Genomic DNA, 20,301 nt, shown 5'->3' on the forward strand with positions numbered 1-20,301 from the left:
TCTAGCAAACACACGTTAAATCCAATAAACATACCAAGCGCTAAAAAAATTATAGATGCTCAAAATTTGCCAACTTGATACAAGCCATTATTTCTCAAGGCGATGGGATACAAATTAGTAATCCATGTCGAACGAACTACTGATAGAGAAAGCACGCTCAAACAATTTCAAGATAAGTTATTGGGATCTCGTACATGCTAAGGCTATACAGGTTTACAATAATACGTAAGATCACACAGATTGTTGCAATAGATTCGAGCCCCCTTCATCATGCGTTTGTACTTGTAAATCCTGCAATAAGCAAAGATGAGTTGCCATACTTTAAATACTACGAGTTGGTTAGATGAGGCAAGTTTTAGCCACAATAATAAGATTAGTGGTGCAATGTATGGTGGAATGTGAAATTGTGAGGAAAGCATGCTTTCCTCGAACTAGGTTTCAGTTGATGTTATGTATGCAAATCTGGTAAGAAAAGCATTTGTGGAGTTATAGATTTGACATCATGTTGTTTATTAGAGATAAAAACTCTGGGTGTTGCATTTCTTTCGTACCTGACATTCATGTCAGAGATTAAACAACTGAAATAGATTTTGATAGCACATGCAAGATAATCTCAAAAAAGCACAAATGAATTGACAGATTTTATTCAGCATGTGAGTAAAAAGTATATTCAATAAATAAAACATCATATCATAAGTACCTGCGTTTGTAGTAATTGAACTGGTTGTTGGTCTTGGGACATTGGGTACGCCTGCGGTTGAGACATCCGATAATAAGGCTCTTTAAGATCAAGTTTTCCGGATGATGTCTGGAGTATTCCTCCTTGTTCTGCACCAGGCCCCCACATTTTAGCTATTGAAACAAACAAAAAAATAGATAGTTAGTGAAGGTAACTAAACAAGTACAAAAACTGTGGTAATGCTGAGAATGAGTTTTAGAACCCACCAGACAATGTTAGGTTAAGGGTATAGCTCTGAGCTTTATGGGCTACCATATGGAGTCGGCCTGTTATCTCTTGGCCAGGCATCACATATATAGGTTGGGCCAGAACACAACGAAGCTGGTACCAGTGCGTTACAGGGGCACCTGGAGCAGTTGTTAGCCACCTTTGTACAGTGCTGCCAATGAGGTAAAGTGACGAGGTAAGAATGAGCCAGACTCGAGGTACTGATGTGCACACAAATGTTGCAGTGAACTAACTACCTCCCACCAAACAATACGTCAAACCAACAGGCCAATCCATGCACTCTGGTGCCGGTTGAAGATACAAACCTCAATGGAATGTCATTCATACAGATCTTCCTCCTGTTAATAGTGACATTTCAACCATCAGCTTAGAATTTTGTTTGGCCACAGAAGTACTTTTTCTTTTGTTTGCGGAGTTGTTTCTATAGAAGATCTTAGAAATGTAGTATCATGTATGCAAATATGATATATACAAGCAGCTAGAGGAGCCAGTGGCGTTTACCTTAGCAGAGGTGAAATCTATCACATGTGAGATTGCAGGAGCCACCAATAACCTAGGATCAAAAGCGTCCACAACTGGCTGCAATTTCTCAGAGGAGTCAAATTTGAATATGATCACATATATTATATGGACAGATTATCCCTAACTATTCTGAATCCAAATAGGTGAAAGAGTGTAGGATGAATCGTAGAGATAACAGCAACGTGATTATAGTAAAGAATATAAAAGAAGACCCAAAGCTCGGTTTTAACATATCTTGAAGTCTCCCATAAGTTAATACAACAGTCAAAACACATCCATAATTCACCTGAGAGCTCTGGGATCAATCAAGCAAGAAGAATCAAGGCATTCAAGGAAGACGAAGACGAAACTATTTCTTGTAATCTAAATAGTACTCCCTCTGTCTCACCATAAGTGAGACATCTTTTGGGCACAAAATTTAAGAAAATAATGTTTAAATAGTTAAGTGGAGAGAGAATAAAGTAGAAGAGAGAGAGGATAATTGTGTTATATTTTGCCAAAAAAAGGAAATGGCTCACTTTAGGAGTGGGGTGTCCCAAAAAGGAATATTAGTAGCTTATGGTGGGACGGAGGGAGTATATAAAGTTTAATTTCAGTAGTATAATACTTAGAGTCTACATTTTAGTCTTTGTGGACATGATAAACATTAACTATACTATAATTACACTTTTCACTTGTAGTATAGTATTAGGTGCTAATAAAAAGTGCATCTATAGTTCATACTTGAAACATCACAATCTATAGAGAGCACAAAATGAAGATCAAGCTCTTCACCACAGTAAATGAATTTTGATGATGTCGGACGATAGTATTCGTACATGTAAAAACTAAAAGACTGGTTTAACAGATATTAGAAGCCTACAATCTACATCAATAAAGTAGATGCAGAGAAAAGAAGCAGACAAATGGAATGAGAATGAACCTGTGAGAAGTATCCTTGAAAGGCAGTTCCATGTAAAGGCATCAAATTAACACCATAATAATTTTGTTGCTGCCAGAACAAGGCCTGAATTGAGAACAGAAAAATTTATTTGTATCTTATCCAAATAGTAAAACAATATAGATACAGAAGTAATAAATAATTTAGCTTCTATAACATATTCAACCTTCACATATAATAAATTTATTCAAGATATCTCTTGTTGATCATTTGCAGAGAATTATAGACAACCATGGCAGTAAGAGATGCTTACCTTATTTGCAATTTCTATATACAAGTACTCATCACTAAATGGTGCCATATGTATTCTACAATAGCAAATAATAACAAATATCAGCACAAGAGGGTAAGGAAAATATAAATTCAGGGATTATAGATTATCTATGCAGATATATATGGAGGTTTATATTTAAAATCAAAATTGATCTAGTAGTATTGCAAACACTTGACTAAGTTGCATAAAAGATGAAAATGCAGTCTGGGAGGACCATCTATGAGGAAGAAGATGGGAAACTTCTGCAGTACAAAATCTCTTTTTTATAAGGAAACGGTTATCAATGGCAGTATATATGATTCTAACATCCTTTAATTGACAAAACCCGTAACAATAGCAATTAACACAAGGTGGGATCTTGGGCAACCCCTACCTTCCAATTGTTGGAAACATTTTCCCTTTTGGAACAAGGAACCTATCTCTGGCAATTATGTACGATTCTAGCATCCTCTCATTTATTAGCAACGTGCCTGCAGAACAAAGTCAGTTTTCAGTAAACGTGTTTGGTCACATTCTGAATAAAGAAAACGCTCCACTAGTGTTTCTTATTTGTCTTAGCTAGTTATCTACATCTCCATTCATCAAGGGACTTATCATATGATGGATGACAGAAGAACAATAATTAAGTATACCCATCGGTTCAGATATCAATATATCTGCTTTCTCGGGTAGTTCAACCTCTTCAACTTTGCCCTTAATTACCTATTAAGCAAAAATATGTGACAAAAAATTGATAATGGGAGAGGAAAATGGTTAATCACACAAACAGGTAAAAGTATGACAGGACAACACTTACTGATATTCTTTCACTGAGTGAAGGGTTTCCAGATATGAGTTTGCGCGCATAATCTGCCATGTCTGATGCTTCTACAGCATAAACATGCTTTGCACCAGCCTGAGAAAAGCATATTAGAATTTATAGATTATAAAGTTCTGATATTCATGATGCAAGGTTTTCAAAAGCATCAGGTGTATCACTGAACCTGAGCAGCAAATAAAGACAAGATGCCACTACCAGCCCCAACATCAACCACTACACGATCGGTGAAATCAGTGCGATTTTGAAGAACTGCAGCATAATAAGATCCTGTAGTAGAAATTTCAACCATGTCACCAGAGGGGGTGTTTCCAACAATATACTACAGCTACAAGAAAATGCAACAAGCACTTATCTGCAAAATTTTTAGACAGGAAATGAAAAGGCCACAAGTTACAAGAGCTTGGATATAAATGACAAACCAAAAAGGTACTGCAGAACAGCTCGAAGGAGAGAGTAACCTGTCCTCACATAGTCCTGCATCATATTTTGTTGATGAAGAAGCTGTCCGTAGTAATGGAAGTACATTTTGGCAGAAGATTCCTCTATTTTATCATCAAACTTGCTTGCAGATGATGATGTCATTTCATTCGGCAAACATGATCCTGGAACAGAGGAATTGACATATGAGTCAGAGAGTTTTCCTACTCCATCTGCTCGATATTTACTCCATTTTTATCTCTCACTGTCTCACATACATTTAGAATTTAGAATTATCTAGGGAAATCAAGTTATTTCACTAAACTTCCTATGTCATTTAACCAGACTTGGGACTTACAACAATTTAATGTACAGCGCAATGGAAATCAAGTTAGGGATGTGGAGTGCAACAGGACGATTATGTAAAAATCTGGGGCGTGCGCCCTATGAATTGGGGCACACTATAGATTAGAATTCTTCTTTTCTTGCTATACAAAAAAGAATTTGAGCAGAAGAAGAAAGAATTAATTGAGAAGAGGGTAATAAGGAATAAATAATGTCTTTAGAAGGGGAGAGAGCTGGAGCAGTTTTTTTTTTGAAATGGAAAATTTATTGTTTTTGGTGATACTTTTGGTGATTTGAAGGGATTAGGATCAGATTTAAATGATAAGATTTGAACATTAATTATGATTGAGTTATTTGATAAGATTTGAAGACTTTAGGGTTTTCGAATTTAATAATTTTACTTGCCCCAGCCGCCCCAAGTTGCCTTAGGCTCGCTCTGTGAATATGGCTTGCCCCAGCCATCTCAGGGCGATTCAGTTGGCGGCCCGCGCCACAAGCACGCCTGGAGTGCACTTTTAACAACGCTGATTATACTCAAGACATGCAAGATGAGATGACCCAGGTTTGAACTATCTTACAAGGAAATAGCATTATCAAATCTTTACATGAATAAAATAAACCAGTACATAACGAGCATTAGCAAACAAGCTAACAAATACTTAGAAAATAAATAAAGAGGTCACATCCTCATTTCGTATACCAAGTACCAACCTTGAATAACCACTTCCTTCTTCCATTGCTCAAATGCACAATGGAAGCCCCTACTTTCCTCCTCATTTCTAAACTCTATGGTGATGCCCCTGGAATAGCTTTTCTGATTCAAAGGACAAACCCCAACAGAAAAATACCTCATTCATATATGATGCAGAAACGGGGAGAAAAAGTTATCATATTTTAGCGAGTACCAGCAAATATACAGTGATATATCATATATGGTTATTCACTTTGAGGCAAATATAGAGCAAGCACCATGCCTCCACTCATCATCTCGGAATATACTTCATGAATTATTTACATTGATAAAACACTGGAAGTTCAAAGCAGGCATTGGTTTTGACCCTCGAAAGAGAAGAACTAGTCCCACCTCCATTTGCATATGAACTAGACAACACCATATATGATACACAGGCAATGATATATCTCATACCTCTTTGCTTGCATCGGAAGCTTCAGACATACATAATGATTGAGCCGGACCAAGCTTGTAAAGCTGGAATAAAAACCAAAACATAATAAATGAACCGTCTTGATAACTTCATATAAACTGAACTAATTGTGAATTCAATACGTACAAGTCCGCAATACTTTTCATATGTTATCAAAGAAAAGTTTTCCACTATATATAAACATTGAAGGAAAGGGTCAATAGTTAAGTCCACTCTCCCTTTTATATAGAAACTAGTATTTACACCCGTGCTATGCACGGGGCATATAATTTTTAAATAATGAATATTAATTTTAATGAAATATAGAAATTAAGAAGTAAAAATAATATAAAGATTTACAAAAACATAAATGTGATTATAAATAAAACATTTATAATAAATGAAGAATTTACTCATCAACTATAAATGAAATATTTCATATTCGGCAATCAATTTTGTACAATTTTAATTTATGATATAAATGGAGTAAAATAAATGACAAATAAGAGATGTATGACTAATGGTCAATGAGTATGAGTTAGTTAGAAAAAGATACACAAATAAAGAACATGTTATTTGAGTAGAGATTAAATAGAAGAATTAGAAAACAACAACAAACCAACCAATAGTTCATAAGTTTTGAAAAATTTCTTTGTAAACAACATTAACAGTAGCATCGCTTCTATTATCCTCTTCATCTCCACAAACTAAAATCTTGAGATCTCCACGACTCGTAACTCTAGATATAACAACATATAACTGTCCATAACTGGAGACTGATTTTCGTAAAAATAATCCAACATGAGACAGAGATTGACCTTGACTTTTGTTAATGGTCATTACATACGACACAGCCAAAGGAAATTTGTCAAGTTCTTATTCATTTATATAAATACATTATATTAAAACAGGCCCAGAAAATATGATGCACCCAAAAAAATATATGATTTCGCCTAAATTAAGTTTAAAAAAAGCCCAAACCCTTCAATTAAAAAATCTAAAACAAAACAACCCAAATAGATAAAAAAAAATGGACAAAGAATAAATTAAATAAGAGGCCGAAAACAATAAAATTGTCCCAAACAATTTAACTACAATTAATCCCTAAACCTTAAGCTATTAATTTATTCATTAATTAAATCAACTAAACCTAACTTACCGAATAATAAGATATTTGCAGAATCGGTTCTTCTCCTCAATAGCGGCGTTCGATCCTTCATCCCTCTCCCATTAGATGATGATCACAAAGTCCCCAATCGGTGATAATCCTTGTATGAATCGGCGACGGATTAAAATCGACTCGCACCATGAAGTAGTTTCACTCCATTCAGCGAAATACTACCTCTCGAAAACCCTAAACGGATTTGTTCCTACACATCGAAGAGTTTCTCCACAAATCTATACTAAAGGTAAAATCCATTTCTTGATTCATGAATTTTAAACGATTCGTAATTGATTTAGATTTCAGATCTGTTCTCATAGAACACTCATTGTTTTTCTACACGATAGCAGATCTGTTCTCATCTGTACAATAGCAGATATGAGGCAACAAAATGAACGGAAAGGGCGCCGATGAAAGCGGTGGAATGTCATATGGGTTTGTAAACTAACAGAGGACGTAAACTGAAGGTAACTAAATCCTTTTCCCAACCTTTGTATTCATGATTTTTGTACATGATTGTCACATATTGGTGAAAACCTACACAGATCTGAGAAAAAATTCGAAAGCATTCATACCTGGCTTTAAACACCTGGCTCAAAAACGTTTAACAACTTCATAACACATAAATCAATTGTTTTTTCAAAGCATGTTTAATTATTAATCATAGCAGGCTTCACAGATTGTAAAAAAATCATATCTGTGTCAAATTCTAGTCAAAATAGAGAACTTATACTGTTGCTAAATAAGTACCTGAACTTGAAGGAGTAAACTTCTTAGATGGAGATAAAAGTCTACTTTTGTGCAGGTATTATACTACTGAAGAAGGAGATAAAAGAAAGGAAAGGAATGCCAAGAAGATCTTTTAAAAGCATGGTAAGAGTTCTGGAAAAACTAAAGCCAAAATATGATTTGATAACTCCATTCACATGAAGCATTGAAATATATGAACCTTTCATTTATCTACCATAAAATATATAACAAATAATATTTTAACAGATTTATAATTAGAGTGTGAGACTATCTGACAAAATCAGGGTTATTAAACAGCCCAGCTATTTAAAAAAGGAATTAAAAAGAGTGGCAGTTGTATCTGGGAAAACGAAAGCATCATTAAAAGCTATTCATTCATTAAATGTCCCATTTAACTGTCCAATAAATGTGTTATTACTGGATATTTGTGTATTTAAAGAAATCCTATTTTGCAGGAATACAAAAGAGGTTCATTGAAACCCTAAAAAAAGCAGCTGCATCCTCTCTACCCAAACGAAAAAGTGAGATGAAAATATCGACACAGGCTGGTATCTACCTACACAGAGCTTGGAAAGGTGCAGAAGAGTGATTCATCCATGAGAAACTCTTCAGCTACACCTGCAGATGTGGAAAATCGGTGCTAATCAAAAGGTAATAGATACAAATATAATACACAATTCTAGAGCACAAACTATGCAAATCTACTTTCTAAATCTGATTACAAAATATATCGATCAGATTTATCAATCTAGGATTTCAGATTTAATTAGTTTAATTCTATAGTACAATTTTGGATTTCAGGTTTAAGTAATTAATTTACTAATAATAACAGTTTTATGCACATATTATCAAATATTTGAGGATGAGAAACTATGTATCTCTTCACAGTTTAAAGTGGTTAGATATTTTGTATCACTATATTAACAATAATAGTTTTATGAAATGATTAGGAACAGATTTACATGATTCTGGAGCAGTGTTGTTAGGGTCGCGGGGCGCACCGGGTCGATGAGGTGAAAATTCGGGTCGCGGGTCGACGAGTCGACGGGGTCGAGAGACCCACAAAGCTAGGTTAATTTTTTTGCCTTTTAATATTAAATAAAATAAATATATTGCTCTAATGTTTATAATGTATCAAATAATATAAATGTAGACTCAATTCATGTGAATAGAGATAAAATGGAAAATAGAAATGATCAAAATATCAAAATAATTCATAACTCATAACACAATAAATAAAAATCAACATATATTTAATTTAATTAGAACATCACAATATATTTAATTAGATTTGAATGTAATTTTGATTGGTAATTAAAGGTATTTTTTTATTTAAATAGGAACTAATCATATTCAAGGAATAGAGAATATGAACCAATATTAATACTAATATTTAAAAATGAAGTCGAAGAAAATGATTATTAACTTTTATAGGTACTAGAGCCCTAGCTATAGCTTCCACCTACTTTCCTTTTAAAATTTTTGTCTCGGTAAACCCCCTTCTTCTCTCTTCATTCCCCTTCTTCTCTCTTCATTCTCATCCCTTCGTCTCTCTTCATTCTCACAGACCCATTTCTGAGCTGCCATGGCCGACGATCTTCTTCTTCCAGCCGCTCGCCCCAGCCGATCGACCCAGCTGCTCGCCCCAGCCGCTCGCCCCAGCCGCCCCAGTGGCGACCCCTGAATCTCGACCCACCCACCCACAATGGGGCGACGTCGGTCTCGACCCTTGCGACCCGCGACCCAAGCGCGCTCGGGGCGCGATTTTAACAACACTGTTCTGGAGCACAATTTTGGATTTTCAGGTTTAATTCTGGAGCACATTATCTATTACAAATAATACACTATTAATTAGTTTAATTCTAGAGCACAATTTTGGATTTCAGGTTTAAGTATATTAACGGCTAAAATTGCTTTTGTATTAGTAATACTAAGACAAAGGATTAGGAAACTTTTGAAAGTAAAGGTTAGATAATCAAAAGTTAATAGATCTATTACATCTTTGAAAGCAATATGGATATTTATTAATACACCATTTCTGTATTATAACTTTTGGATATAGTTGTGCTCATGTTAATACACCACTCTTTACGTATATTGCTTTCATCTATGCTTTAGTATTACTAATTTACTAATAATAACAGTTTTATGCACAGATTACCAAATATTTGAGGATGAGAAACTATGTATCTCTACACAGTTTGAAGTGCAAAGGTTAGATACTTTGTATCACTATATTAACAATAACAGTTTTATGAAATGATTAGGAACAGATTTACAGAAGATAATATACTAACAATTATAGTTTATACACAGGTTACCAAAGGATTTAAGGATGAGAAATTTTGAAACTCTCACCGTCTAAGTGCAAAGGTTATGAATTTATTTAAGGTAATAATTTCATGATTCTTTATGTCATGATTTGCATTTAGAGTTAATTGATTTAAGATAATAATTTCATGATTCTTTATGGCAATATTTGCATTTGGATTTAATATATGATTTCTGTCAGTCAAACAGTGACATTATTGAGTTTGTAATTAAAAAAAATGTTGCACAACGTGTACTGCACAAATGAAATACAAAAGGTTATATAGAATGATTATACTTTATTTCTTAGATATAATCAACCACCTAACAAATGTGATTTTTATTATCAGGTACATATGGAAGGAGTGGTGTATTAACATGAGCACAACTATCAGCAGCATTGGGAACATGGAATTTACATTGTTTATTAAATTTTCACAGATTCACATGTGCAGACACAATTTCTGCATTTAATAGTGTATTATTTGTAATAGATAAACAACTAAATGGACAAAAAAAATAAGTACACAGCAACTCCCATTTTTAAAATGACCATAAGGGTAAATAAAGATGCTTTGAAGTTTCCCGCCAAAAAGGGCAAATAAGTCCTTTTAACAAACTGGCACTTTAGATTAGTATAGATTCGTCAACATTTTCAAGAACTGTACAAGTCAATTCCATGCTATATTTTTTAAATAAGTAAATACCAAACAGGTTCATGATTTCGTTCCATTCACATACTTAACACGAAGTACCTTTTTTGGTTAAATATCATTTATCTTCCACGAGCTTATGCACTAAACACAACGTAGACAAGGAAAACGACAAAAAGTTCTTCCATTTTTCCTACATTAAACAGTCTTGAAATACTCTAACTCTATCTAAGTGTCGAAAATTTTAATATGTCAATAAAAATTCGTTCAAATGCAGGTTAAAATAGAAAAAGAAAAAAAATTCACCATAATCATGGATGAAACACAACACAAACACACAATGCAATTCAGATAACTTAACATAACATAACTACAGGCACACACTACATTCTTCGTTTCAGCAGGCTTAGTATCCGCCCACAAAATTCAATACATAAAACAAACAAACACCTTCGAACCTGGCAGTTGCTGAGAACGAACTGAACCGCGTTGTCGGAATCGAACTCGTAGGTGAATAAAAGCGAGTTGGAACGGAACCGCGCCACCACCGGCGGCGAGGCGCTTCCGGAAATCGAGAGCTGCGAGATTGAGGCCACCAAAAAGTCCTGTTCCCCAAGCTTATTGTTGTCCATTTGAGCAAAGAATAATTCAGCTGATTCTACCTAAAAAAATAATTAAAATCGGAAAAAGGAAGCAAGGAATGTATCCGCGTCCAAAAAGAGAAACAGTTAGGGTTTTCACTGAGAGAGTGGGAGAGGAGGTTTTAGTGCTCAATGGCTTTTTGCTACACTGGTTTTTGTTTGAGGCGCCGATGACCCCGTGATCATACCATCTTTGATGCTACGCTCAAATCTAAAATACAATACATAATTAGCTCAAATAATACTCTAAAATCAATAATGAATTTTTAGGAAAAAATACCTATCTTTTAAGTTTGCACTAAATCCAAATCTAAAAAATTTTCAAATTTGTGTTGAAAAAAAAACATAATAAGAAAATATTTTTTTAAGTTTGAGATTAGGGTAAAAATGCTTGAAGCAAAATCACAATATTTGATTTGACATTTACACTAAAATGGGTTTTAGTTTAATGTAAATAGTTGGAGATTGTATCAACTGTTGCATACTGCAGTGCAATCGGTGACCTGTTGTTACTGATTGGTCCTAATTGTTGAACCTCGTTTGGCTGATTATGAAAGCACACACTCGTAATTTACAAAAGATTTTGTGATGTAAATAATTTTATTTTAATAAAAAATGAAAAAACATTACTATATTTTTTCTTTTTTTCTTTTTTATATTCTACTAGTATCACACCCGTGCGTTGCACGATCCATTTGATTTTCCTCATACTTATTTTACACTGTGAAATAATTTTCGGAATGATACACATATCATCATGTGAATTCTAAAAGCATAAAATATATACTAAAAATTCATTATATAAATATATGCAGTTAAATAATAATTTTACTTAAATTCAAAATATTCTACAAATGTAGTATAATTAGAATCTTTTATCGCTATAATGAATTTATAACAGTACAAATTTTCTAAAATTATGCTTAAATCTTTGTCACTACAATTATCATGATTACACCATTATATACTTTTTTAAATATTACTTTTATAATTAAGATGTCTTATTTTTTCTTATACTTAAATAACATAACTATTTTCAACCATTTATTTTTTTTCTTAACAAAATATAGGCTATAAGTGTAAAAAGTTATGTATCATGAAATCAAAAAAAGCAACACAAAATTGTTAAATGTTAACGATTAATCAATAAATTATGTTATAGAAATAAACAAAATTGAGCGAAAAAAATAATTAAATACTATCTGACAAATTTTTCATGTCACATTGTGACTTACTACGCTATAAACTATACAAAATTAAATAGAGAATAAAAGAACTATTAGACCTGTCATCAATACATCAATACAAAAATTATTTTATAAATACATAATGGATCACCATAAAATAACAAACCTATAGTAAGAGCCGATATTGTACACATATATAATTCGCACCATAAATTATAAAACCTACTAAAAAATACGATGATTAAATCAATACATTAATATGGTATAACACAAATAAATGAAATCATCATCCATCCATTCTCGTCCCAAATATAGAAGAATCCAACACCTGCATGATAATTGCCAAAAAGATTTGCCGACAACGAATGATGCCACCAACACCTTATCTTCCCTTCAGATTTCTGTATATCTTCTACATAATCAATTTAAACAGAAAACATCAAAATAATTCTCTACGGTTGACTACCCTACATCCTCCAACACAATACATCAAAACTTTATAAAATTGACGACATTCTCTCATGTGTGGATCTTGTATTTAGTATCTACAACATTTACACGACATCTCTATGGTGCAAAGAAGAAATCCTAATAAAACTAACCTCTACTCCCCCGTCCCCGATTAAGAGTCACTCATTTCTATTTCGGTCCGTCCCCGATTAAGAGTCACTCTTCTTACTTACTATATTTGGACATCAAAAATACCCTAAAAGTCAAAGATGTCTCACATTCTACTACCTAACACTATTTATTACACCACACATTAAAACACTTTCTTAAAACTCGTGTCCAGTCAAAGAGTGACTTCTAATTGGGGATGGAGGGAGTATAAGATAATTAAACATAGAAATAGTAAGACTGATATACCATTGATGATGGATGTCCTATGTTGATTACATCATTTTTTTTGTGCAAGAACAATCCATGAAAAAGCTATAAACTCACGGCAGGAAAAGGTAATCTGAAATATACTGTTGATACATGCCCTTTTATAACCTTCATCTACGGAAATAATTCAATATGATTGTGTCATTGATTATTTAAAAACACCATTATTTAGTGAGAATAGCGTTTAAAAAACGCTTACAACCATTTTCATTCATATCTTGAATTTTAGATATAATCAGTTATTCAAAAATTTAACGTACATATTAACGTTTGAAAGTTAATGCGCAGTCCAAGGAGATCAATATATAAAAGGAAAATGGAGCTACACAATCTTAGAGGCAACTAATAGCAAGAGATTAATATCAGTTTGCAAGAATAAACGACTCAATTAATTAGTTTACCTAAATGGTTGACATATTTAATGTCCACATAATATGATTAACTTCCCAAAACTCGCCTAATGATAAAAACCAAACTATAATATAATTGCATTTATATCCCTTATATTTAATGTCCACATAATATTTAATGTCCACATAATATAATTTAACTTCCCAAAACTCGCCTAATGATAAAAACCAAACTATAATATAATTACATTTATATCCCTTATATCAAATGATTATTCAAAACACCCCAAAACTCGGCCAGATTCTTGAAGAGAGTGGTTTGCATTTAAATATCAAATACAACACCCTTCTCCCCAAATCAAAGAAATATTAGTACTCCATTGTTTCAATCTTTAGAGCATCCACAGTGGATGCCCGATCTAACGTCCGATCGCCCGAGATCGGGCTCGGGCATCCTCGGGCATCCACTGCAAGCGCTCGAGCCCGAGCCACGCGACAGAAAGATCGGTCGTCCTGATCTCGCGCCCGATCGATCAGGTACCTGATTGGGCATCCATTGCAGCCCCGAGCCCGAGCCCGATCTCTTCGGTTTTTTGCGTTTTTTATTTTATTTTTTAAATTATTTAAACCCTAATTGGTTTTTTTAAAGTTTTTTTTAAGTAATTTAGTAATTTAGTTTAGTGATGCTTTTTTTGCTAAGTATGATGTAGTTTTTTTTAATTAAGTAATGTAGTTGTTTTTTCAAATTTTGTAGTGTTTAATATAATATATTTTGATATTTTAGTAATTTAAAATAAAAATAAAAAACAATAATATTAAAAATTAAAAGCAAATTAAGTTTAATTAATATGACATCCACTGGGGCTCCACCATTGCAGAAAAAAGGGACATGCTAATGTGGCAATCACTAGGGCTCCCACTAGGGCATCTATTGTGAATGCTCTTAAAGGTGATAGGTTTGATTTTTCATATTTATGCGATAATTTATGAAGAAAGTGTTCAATATACATAATGATTGGTAGAGTGATATGATCCAAAGCAGTAATTGAAATGACTAAGTTTGGGCAGGTAAAACAATAATTCGTGTATTCTTGTTGGAGGGGCATGCTAAAGCAAAAGCAGCATGTGTTGTTCCCATATCTTAAAATTTCGATTATAAAGAGCCAAAAGTAAGATGCTTCATTAATATTTAATCCCCCGTTGCCAGCTCAAGACTCGATGTGTGTGTCCGCAAAAGCTTCAATCTATACATTCTATACTGCCATATGCAGTAAATTAATTGACAAAAGATTCACAACAAATTAATTTTGATGCAAACACGTTTAACACCTACTTCAAATTTGTAGTGGAATAAACACAATCTAAATTTACTACTATAAAATGACATAATGTGCCGCATATCACTCTTGAAACAATGTTGTCGAAATACATCAGATGTGTCTACTTTGCAATGAATTGAAAACATATGTTATTATTGCAATATTTTGAAGAGGGGTTGAAAATTGCTGAACTTTTCAGCAATAGATCATATCTTAAACAATCACCCCATTACTATCAATACTGATAGTTTTGGACTTTTGGTCTTTTGGTAGGGGCTGACAAATTTACTGCAAAATTAAATAGAGGAGAGATAGTAGAAAAATAGTTACTAGATCCATCTCATTAAAATATTAACTTCCAAAAAATAAAGGCCTAATTTCTTAAAAATATGAGCCCCCCACGAATATGAAGGCCTAATTACTAGAAAGCCGGCCCAAAACATGTTAGCTCAATCATCTTTCAAATTAAAGCTCAGTCACAAACTGAAATCTCACAATTCAAAATCTAACAAACTTTTATCTCAATTTCTCTCTCTAGGGCATTTCCAGCAAGGCTTTCGTTCCCAAGAATGGTAAATTACTCCCCCAATCATTCTCTTTTGGGTTTCCATCTATAGTCGTTGATCGTGCATCTGGATTCTCTTTTCGTTTGCTTTTTACCGGTTTAGCTTATACATTTTGGATTACACCGGTTGTTTTGGATGTGATTTATATGGAATTGCTCGATTGCATAATTGATCAAATTGTTGTCATTTCATATTGAAAATGTGCAATTTGTTGTCATTTCATATTGAAAATGTCGAGGTTGCATGGGGGCAATATAATTGAGCTAACTGTAATTTGAATAATCGATTGTTTATTACTTTTTTTTTTGTGATTGTGGATCTACCTATACTACAGAGGATTGGTGTAATGCAGAAGTGACTAATGTTGTTGGAGAATAAGGGTGCATCACAAAATAGAAGTTGATATTCTTATTTTGCATCTAATGGTTCGTATAATAATTTGTATGATTAGAATATTTTTGTTGTGTACCATACAACACATCTGTGCGATATCACGAGTTGTCTGAATTTCCTCTTCTTCAGTGAGTTAGGTATAATGAAAGCCATAACTCATATTATGTGATGTTGATGGAATTGTTTCATACAGTGCGTTCTTAACTTCTCGTGTTCTGATAAAGGGTTACAGTGTTTCTTTCACTTATTAATGATATGAATACTACCTTACTTAGATACATGCTCGTGTCTTTTATATACAGTATTTCATATTTACAGTTTTATAAGATGTCCGTAAAGTACTCTTGTTCTACCCACGGGGCACTCTAGTGGAATTTTTGATATTCAATATCGAGTTGATAGTTTCTTTTACAAAACATTTGTCTTCAAAATGAATGCTTGTTTTAACTGTTCTGTCACATTAACTTTTACTTTACTTACTAGACGTTGTGGTATTCCTTATAATATTATACTTAAATTGCAGGACGGTCAAGATGATGCTAAACAAAGCACCGCTGACATGACTGCATTTGTAAGATCTCTCACACATGCTAAAATTTGTGATTGATATGTTTGTAATTTTCATTCATTCAAGATATTAATTAAGTGTAGTTTAGTATTCCGTTAGTAGTTTCTGTTTTATTGCATGTATGATGAGTCTCAACATCTCATTGTGTTCTTTGAATATTTTCTTTTGTTGCCTTTTCTTTTATGCTGAGGAAGATTGAGTATTTGTTCATTCCACCTCACATGTTTGTGATTAGAATATTGTCCACTTGCCAGTATTACTTGTGCTAATATTTCTACTTTTGACTTTTTAGGTGCAAAATCTTCTTCAGCAAATGGTGAGTGACTATTGTTATAAAGCTAAGTTTCAATTTATGTATTTTGGCTTTTGGATGCTTCCTATTTTATTTACCTTCTTCTTGTGCAGCAATCAAGATTTCACACAATGTCAGAATCTATCATCTCTAAAAATATCCTTCAGTACTATACATAGTTGCTTCTTCATTTTTTGTGGATGCTGCCTGGTTTTATTTATGAACACAAGAGTAAATAATTGATTGATCTTGGAAATGGGTAATCGTGGAATCTGTAGTACTCATGATATCTCAAGCATGTTTGACAAACATTCACTACATTAAACAATACAAGTCGTAAGGTACACATGGCATCAGAGACGAGCCCTCAAATTGGTAATTGAACACTGCATCTTTGTCTTTCCATTCATGTTCAATTGGTAGTTTTGGCTTGAGTTCCTTAACAAAGCTGCACTTGACGAAATGGGTAACCGGATTGATGAGTTGGAGCAGAGCATCAACGATCTTAGAACCGAGATGGGTCAGGAAGGCTCTCCATCGCCTTCAGCTCCAGCGAAGATTAAAGAAGAACCAAAATCTGGAGGAGATAGTTGCTAGTGCTATCTTTGAGTGTTATTTTTGAGTGCCAGTGATATTTTTAGTGCTATCTTTGAGGAGAAACTATACAAGAATCACTAGGAGCACAATCTTGTGATTGATATTCAACTGTGTTTTCTAGTCGGAGATTGTTTGCAATTATGCAAATTGGTTCAGCTCTGTACTTCATTTCAAGTTCATTAAAATGAGCTTTCGTTTAGTAAAAATGATGCTTACCAAAATTATACGTATTGTTACATGCAGAAAAAATTGTTAAAATGCAATCATCATTTACGTAAAATTATGCCATGACATGTTTGCAAGAAATTCCACCAATTTAATTTTCATGCAATGCCTGCTAGTGAAAAATTACACTCTCTTCGTTCCACAATAAGTGACTGATTTTTCTTTTTTTTTTTCATTTTTAGCAAAATATCTAATTTCTATTATTTTACTTTATTTCATACTTTATTCTTTCTTTATCATCTCTCCTAATTAATTCAATAAATATCCTTTGTCTTATTATAACTTTAAAACCTTGATTTTTAATAGTACTACTTCATCTTGCGAGTTATTTACACTTCACTCACAAGGCCTATAATGGGTTGGAGTTTCTCCAAACCGAGAGATTATGGATTGAATCCTACATACTCTCTTTGTCTACATTGCATCTAATTGATTTCTTTTAGGCATGGAATTTTAGGCTATCTCCAAGCATACATCAAATTTCATTTTGATGTAGAAAACTTTTCCAATCATACTGCTAATTCAACCCCATGTTTGCATTTATTCAGGGAACAACACCAAATTTGAGTGTACTGAAAAAAATTGTGAGAGTACATACTAAAAAATGGTGTAAATGATTGGAAAATTTTTTTACACAAAAAATGAGATTTGGTGTATGATGAAGATAGTCTAAATAAAAAAACATTGTTGGAAAATTAAGGGATCCAAAATCTAAGCCCAAAGTGAAAGATGGACTAAATTTATAATTTTCAAATTTATAACTACTAGTACTACTACTAATATATATTATGGGCTGAATTTTAAAATGTATAGATCTGGGCCTAATTATCGGCCCAATACATAGTACGCATATTCGGGCTTATAAATTGCAGGAATCAAGAGATTAGGGTTTTACTCGTCGTTCATCTTCTGCTGCGTGTTGACTGCTCTTCTTCACCAGCTGAGACATTAATCAGGTAAGCTTACGCCCTCGAATTTTACCAAGCTAGATGCAATCATTGTTGATGAAGTTTTTCATGGTAATTCCCCCCCCCCCCCCGTATTTTTTGTTCCAATTTTTACTGGCCTTGTATCATGTTCATATGGAATTGAAAATTAAGCCAATTGATTTTAGGTCGATTTTATTGCGTATAATTGAAGTTGAATTTCTCCTGGAATACATTATGATAGATGTCTTCATAAATTAGAACGACTGTTTGGAATTTCTCATAGTCTGCAATATTTCCAATTATCCACATGTATTTATATTCGAATATTTTCTCTTTTGTACAGTCCAAGTAGTGTTCGAAGAGACCTGTCAAAATGCAGAATGAAGAGGGTCAAAACATGGATCTTTACATCCCACGGAAATGGTATAATACTACATGTGCATTGATGTTTTTATGTTACATTCTAAATTCTTCATCTCTTGTTGTTTAGTTTTTTTTTCCGTCTCAATCTGGAGTGTCATAACAATTTTAGAGTGCCAATATTGTCTGTATTTGTGACCAGAAACTGATATTTGTCTATTATGTTTGTAGCTCCGCTACCAACCGTCTGATCACCTCCAAGGATCATGCTTCCGTGCAGCTTAACATCGGACATGTCGACGAGAGGGGCATTTACACTGGCCAATTCTCTACTTTTGCCCTCTGTGGTTTCATCCGTGCTCAGGTACTTTGTTAGCTGAATCATGTGATGTTAAATGCCATTTATTTGTAGACTAACTTGTCCATTGTTTCTACAATTTGAATAAAATGTGTTTAAATCTTATTTAAGTCATTTCTCCGGTTATCGTGTAGTTTATGTTTTAATTATTACTAGTATACATTAGCTAGTTTAATGCTTTTGGACTTGGTTTGTTTGCATCAACGTACTCCTTTTATCGAGAGTTCAATATGTTCACTGAACTGCTTTTATACTAATATTGCAAACTGAATCATGAACTCAGTTTCTGCAACAATTTTTCTAATATGCATCTTTACCTGATGCACTCACTCTTTACCTGATGCACTCCCACTATTGATTAGTTTTGTTATGCTGCCCCCACATCAAAAAATGCTTTTGGAACTTAACTTGTTCCTGATCTCTCACTTCAGGGTGACGCCGACAGTGCTTTGGATCGCCTCTGGCAAAAGAAGAAAGTCGAGGCCCGACAACAGTAGACCGTTATTATGTTCATGGTTTGAAAAACAAGCTTAATCTTGGATGTTTCTCTTTTTTTGCAATTTGTGTTAGTGACTTTGATGTGGATGCAATTTTTTGCCATTATCATTGAATTCTAATATTACAACATTTTGTGCTCAATATACGCTGCATGTGCTTTTCAGTAGTGGAGTATGTTTTTTTGGCATCTATAACGGAGTAGTATTTTTTTAATGGTTTTTTTTAATCATGAAACATCTTCCATGGAACATGCTTGCTGCTTGATGAAGACTAGATATGTAAATACTTGTAAGAAACATTAGGAATGCTAATATTTAGTTCAATTCCTATTTCAATTTTAATAATAAGACGGTGGATGTCCAATCTACATGGAACATGTTTGGGCTTGATAAGACGGTGGATATCCAAAAACTTCAAAGAAACATAAGGCAAAATTGATCGTTTCCTGTCGAACATTTCACTTCTTTACAAGAAGATAATCAATTCTACCGAGAGAGATAAGGTTTAGGGTTAAAGTGGGAGATGAGAGAAATGTCGTTTTGTATCTTAACACACAATGTTGTTTAAGTCGCGTACAGTTCTTGTCCGTATTTGATTTTCCATCAGTTATCCAAATTAGGTATGTAGGACAATTTCTAACCATGTTAAACATAACTGATTTTCTTGCCAAATTTTTGAATTTGTAGGCCAGCCATTTTTTTGTGACGTAATGCGTGATGACATTTTACAGATATGGACCATAATTATCATCTATTAGTGGAGATAGTAGTGTAGAATCAAGATGATGGGCGTTTGAAAAGTCGGATTTTTTTAGTCATAATATTA

The 20,301-nt window shown here is 33.5% G+C and overlaps 2 protein-coding genes, 1 long non-coding RNA gene and 1 pseudogene across 6 annotated transcripts; 3 read left to right on the plus strand and 1 right to left on the minus strand.

Annotated features, from left to right (window-relative positions):
• Positions 1-15: 15 nt before the first annotated feature.
• On the minus strand, positions 16-11,132 carry LOC121795956 (annotated as a pseudogene).
• On the plus strand, positions 6,591-10,247 carry LOC121795957. Of its 3 annotated transcripts, none has more exons than XR_006049666.1 (9): positions 6,591-6,839; positions 6,943-7,059; positions 7,398-7,465; positions 7,798-7,993; positions 8,293-8,413; positions 8,910-9,147; positions 9,499-9,556; positions 9,659-9,733; positions 10,003-10,247. It is a non-coding gene; the product is annotated as an uncharacterized LOC121795957 (long non-coding RNA). The 3 variants fall into 3 exon arrangements; XR_006049667.1 differs by having other exon boundaries at positions 8,299-8,413; XR_006049665.1 differs by lacking the exons at positions 8,293-8,413; positions 8,910-9,147.
• A 4,018-nt stretch (positions 11,133-15,150) lies between the features above and the next one.
• Positions 15,151-17,312, plus strand: LOC121793640 (heat shock factor-binding protein-like). Its single transcript, XM_042191676.1, has 5 exons — positions 15,151-15,262; positions 16,173-16,220; positions 16,510-16,533; positions 16,623-16,665; positions 16,964-17,312. The coding sequence occupies exons 1-5, from the start codon at positions 15,260-15,262 to the stop codon at positions 17,104-17,106; spliced, it is 261 nt and encodes an 86-aa protein (XP_042047610.1). The 5' UTR covers positions 15,151-15,259; the 3' UTR covers positions 17,107-17,312.
• Positions 17,313-18,218: 906 nt separating this feature from the next.
• Positions 18,219-19,617, plus strand: LOC121793719 (40S ribosomal protein S21-2). Of its 2 annotated transcripts, none has more exons than XM_042191762.1 (4): positions 18,219-18,287; positions 18,604-18,683; positions 18,852-18,984; positions 19,410-19,617. In XM_042191762.1, exons 2-4 carry the CDS (start codon positions 18,634-18,636, stop codon positions 19,473-19,475), a joined length of 249 nt encoding a protein of 82 aa, XP_042047696.1. In that variant the 5' UTR covers positions 18,219-18,287; positions 18,604-18,633; the 3' UTR covers positions 19,476-19,617. The 2 variants fall into 2 exon arrangements, with proteins under 2 accessions (XP_042047696.1, XP_042047697.1); XM_042191763.1 differs by having other exon boundaries at positions 18,284-18,350.
• The last annotated feature ends 684 nt before the right edge of the window (positions 19,618-20,301 follow it).

The sequence above is a fragment of the Salvia splendens genome, chromosome 3 (genome assembly GCF_004379255.2).
Source record: "Salvia splendens isolate huo1 chromosome 3, SspV2, whole genome shotgun sequence".
In the NCBI taxonomy this organism is placed as follows: Eukaryota; Viridiplantae; Streptophyta; class Magnoliopsida; order Lamiales; family Lamiaceae; genus Salvia; species Salvia splendens.

What these genes read in the sequence shown, in the direction of transcription:
- LOC121793640 (XM_042191676.1), top strand. An exon ending in CCGCTGACATGACTGCATTT is followed by an intron (nt 16,221 to 16,509) that starts GTAAGATCTCTC and finishes TTGACTTTTTAG; the next exon opens with GTGCAAAATCTTCTTCAGCA. An exon ending in AAAATCTTCTTCAGCAAATG is followed by an intron (nt 16,534 to 16,622) that starts GTGAGTGACTAT and finishes CTTCTTGTGCAG; the next exon opens with CAATCAAGATTTCACACAAT.
- LOC121793719 (XM_042191762.1), top strand. Translation starts at nt 18,634, where the DNA reads ATGCAGAATGAAGAGGGTCAAAACATGGATCTTTACATCCCACGGAAA. An exon ending in CTTTACATCCCACGGAAATG is followed by an intron (nt 18,684 to 18,851) that starts GTATAATACTAC and finishes TTATGTTTGTAG; the next exon opens with CTCCGCTACCAACCGTCTGA. An exon ending in GTGGTTTCATCCGTGCTCAG is followed by an intron (nt 18,985 to 19,409) that starts GTACTTTGTTAG and finishes CTCTCACTTCAG; the next exon opens with GGTGACGCCGACAGTGCTTT.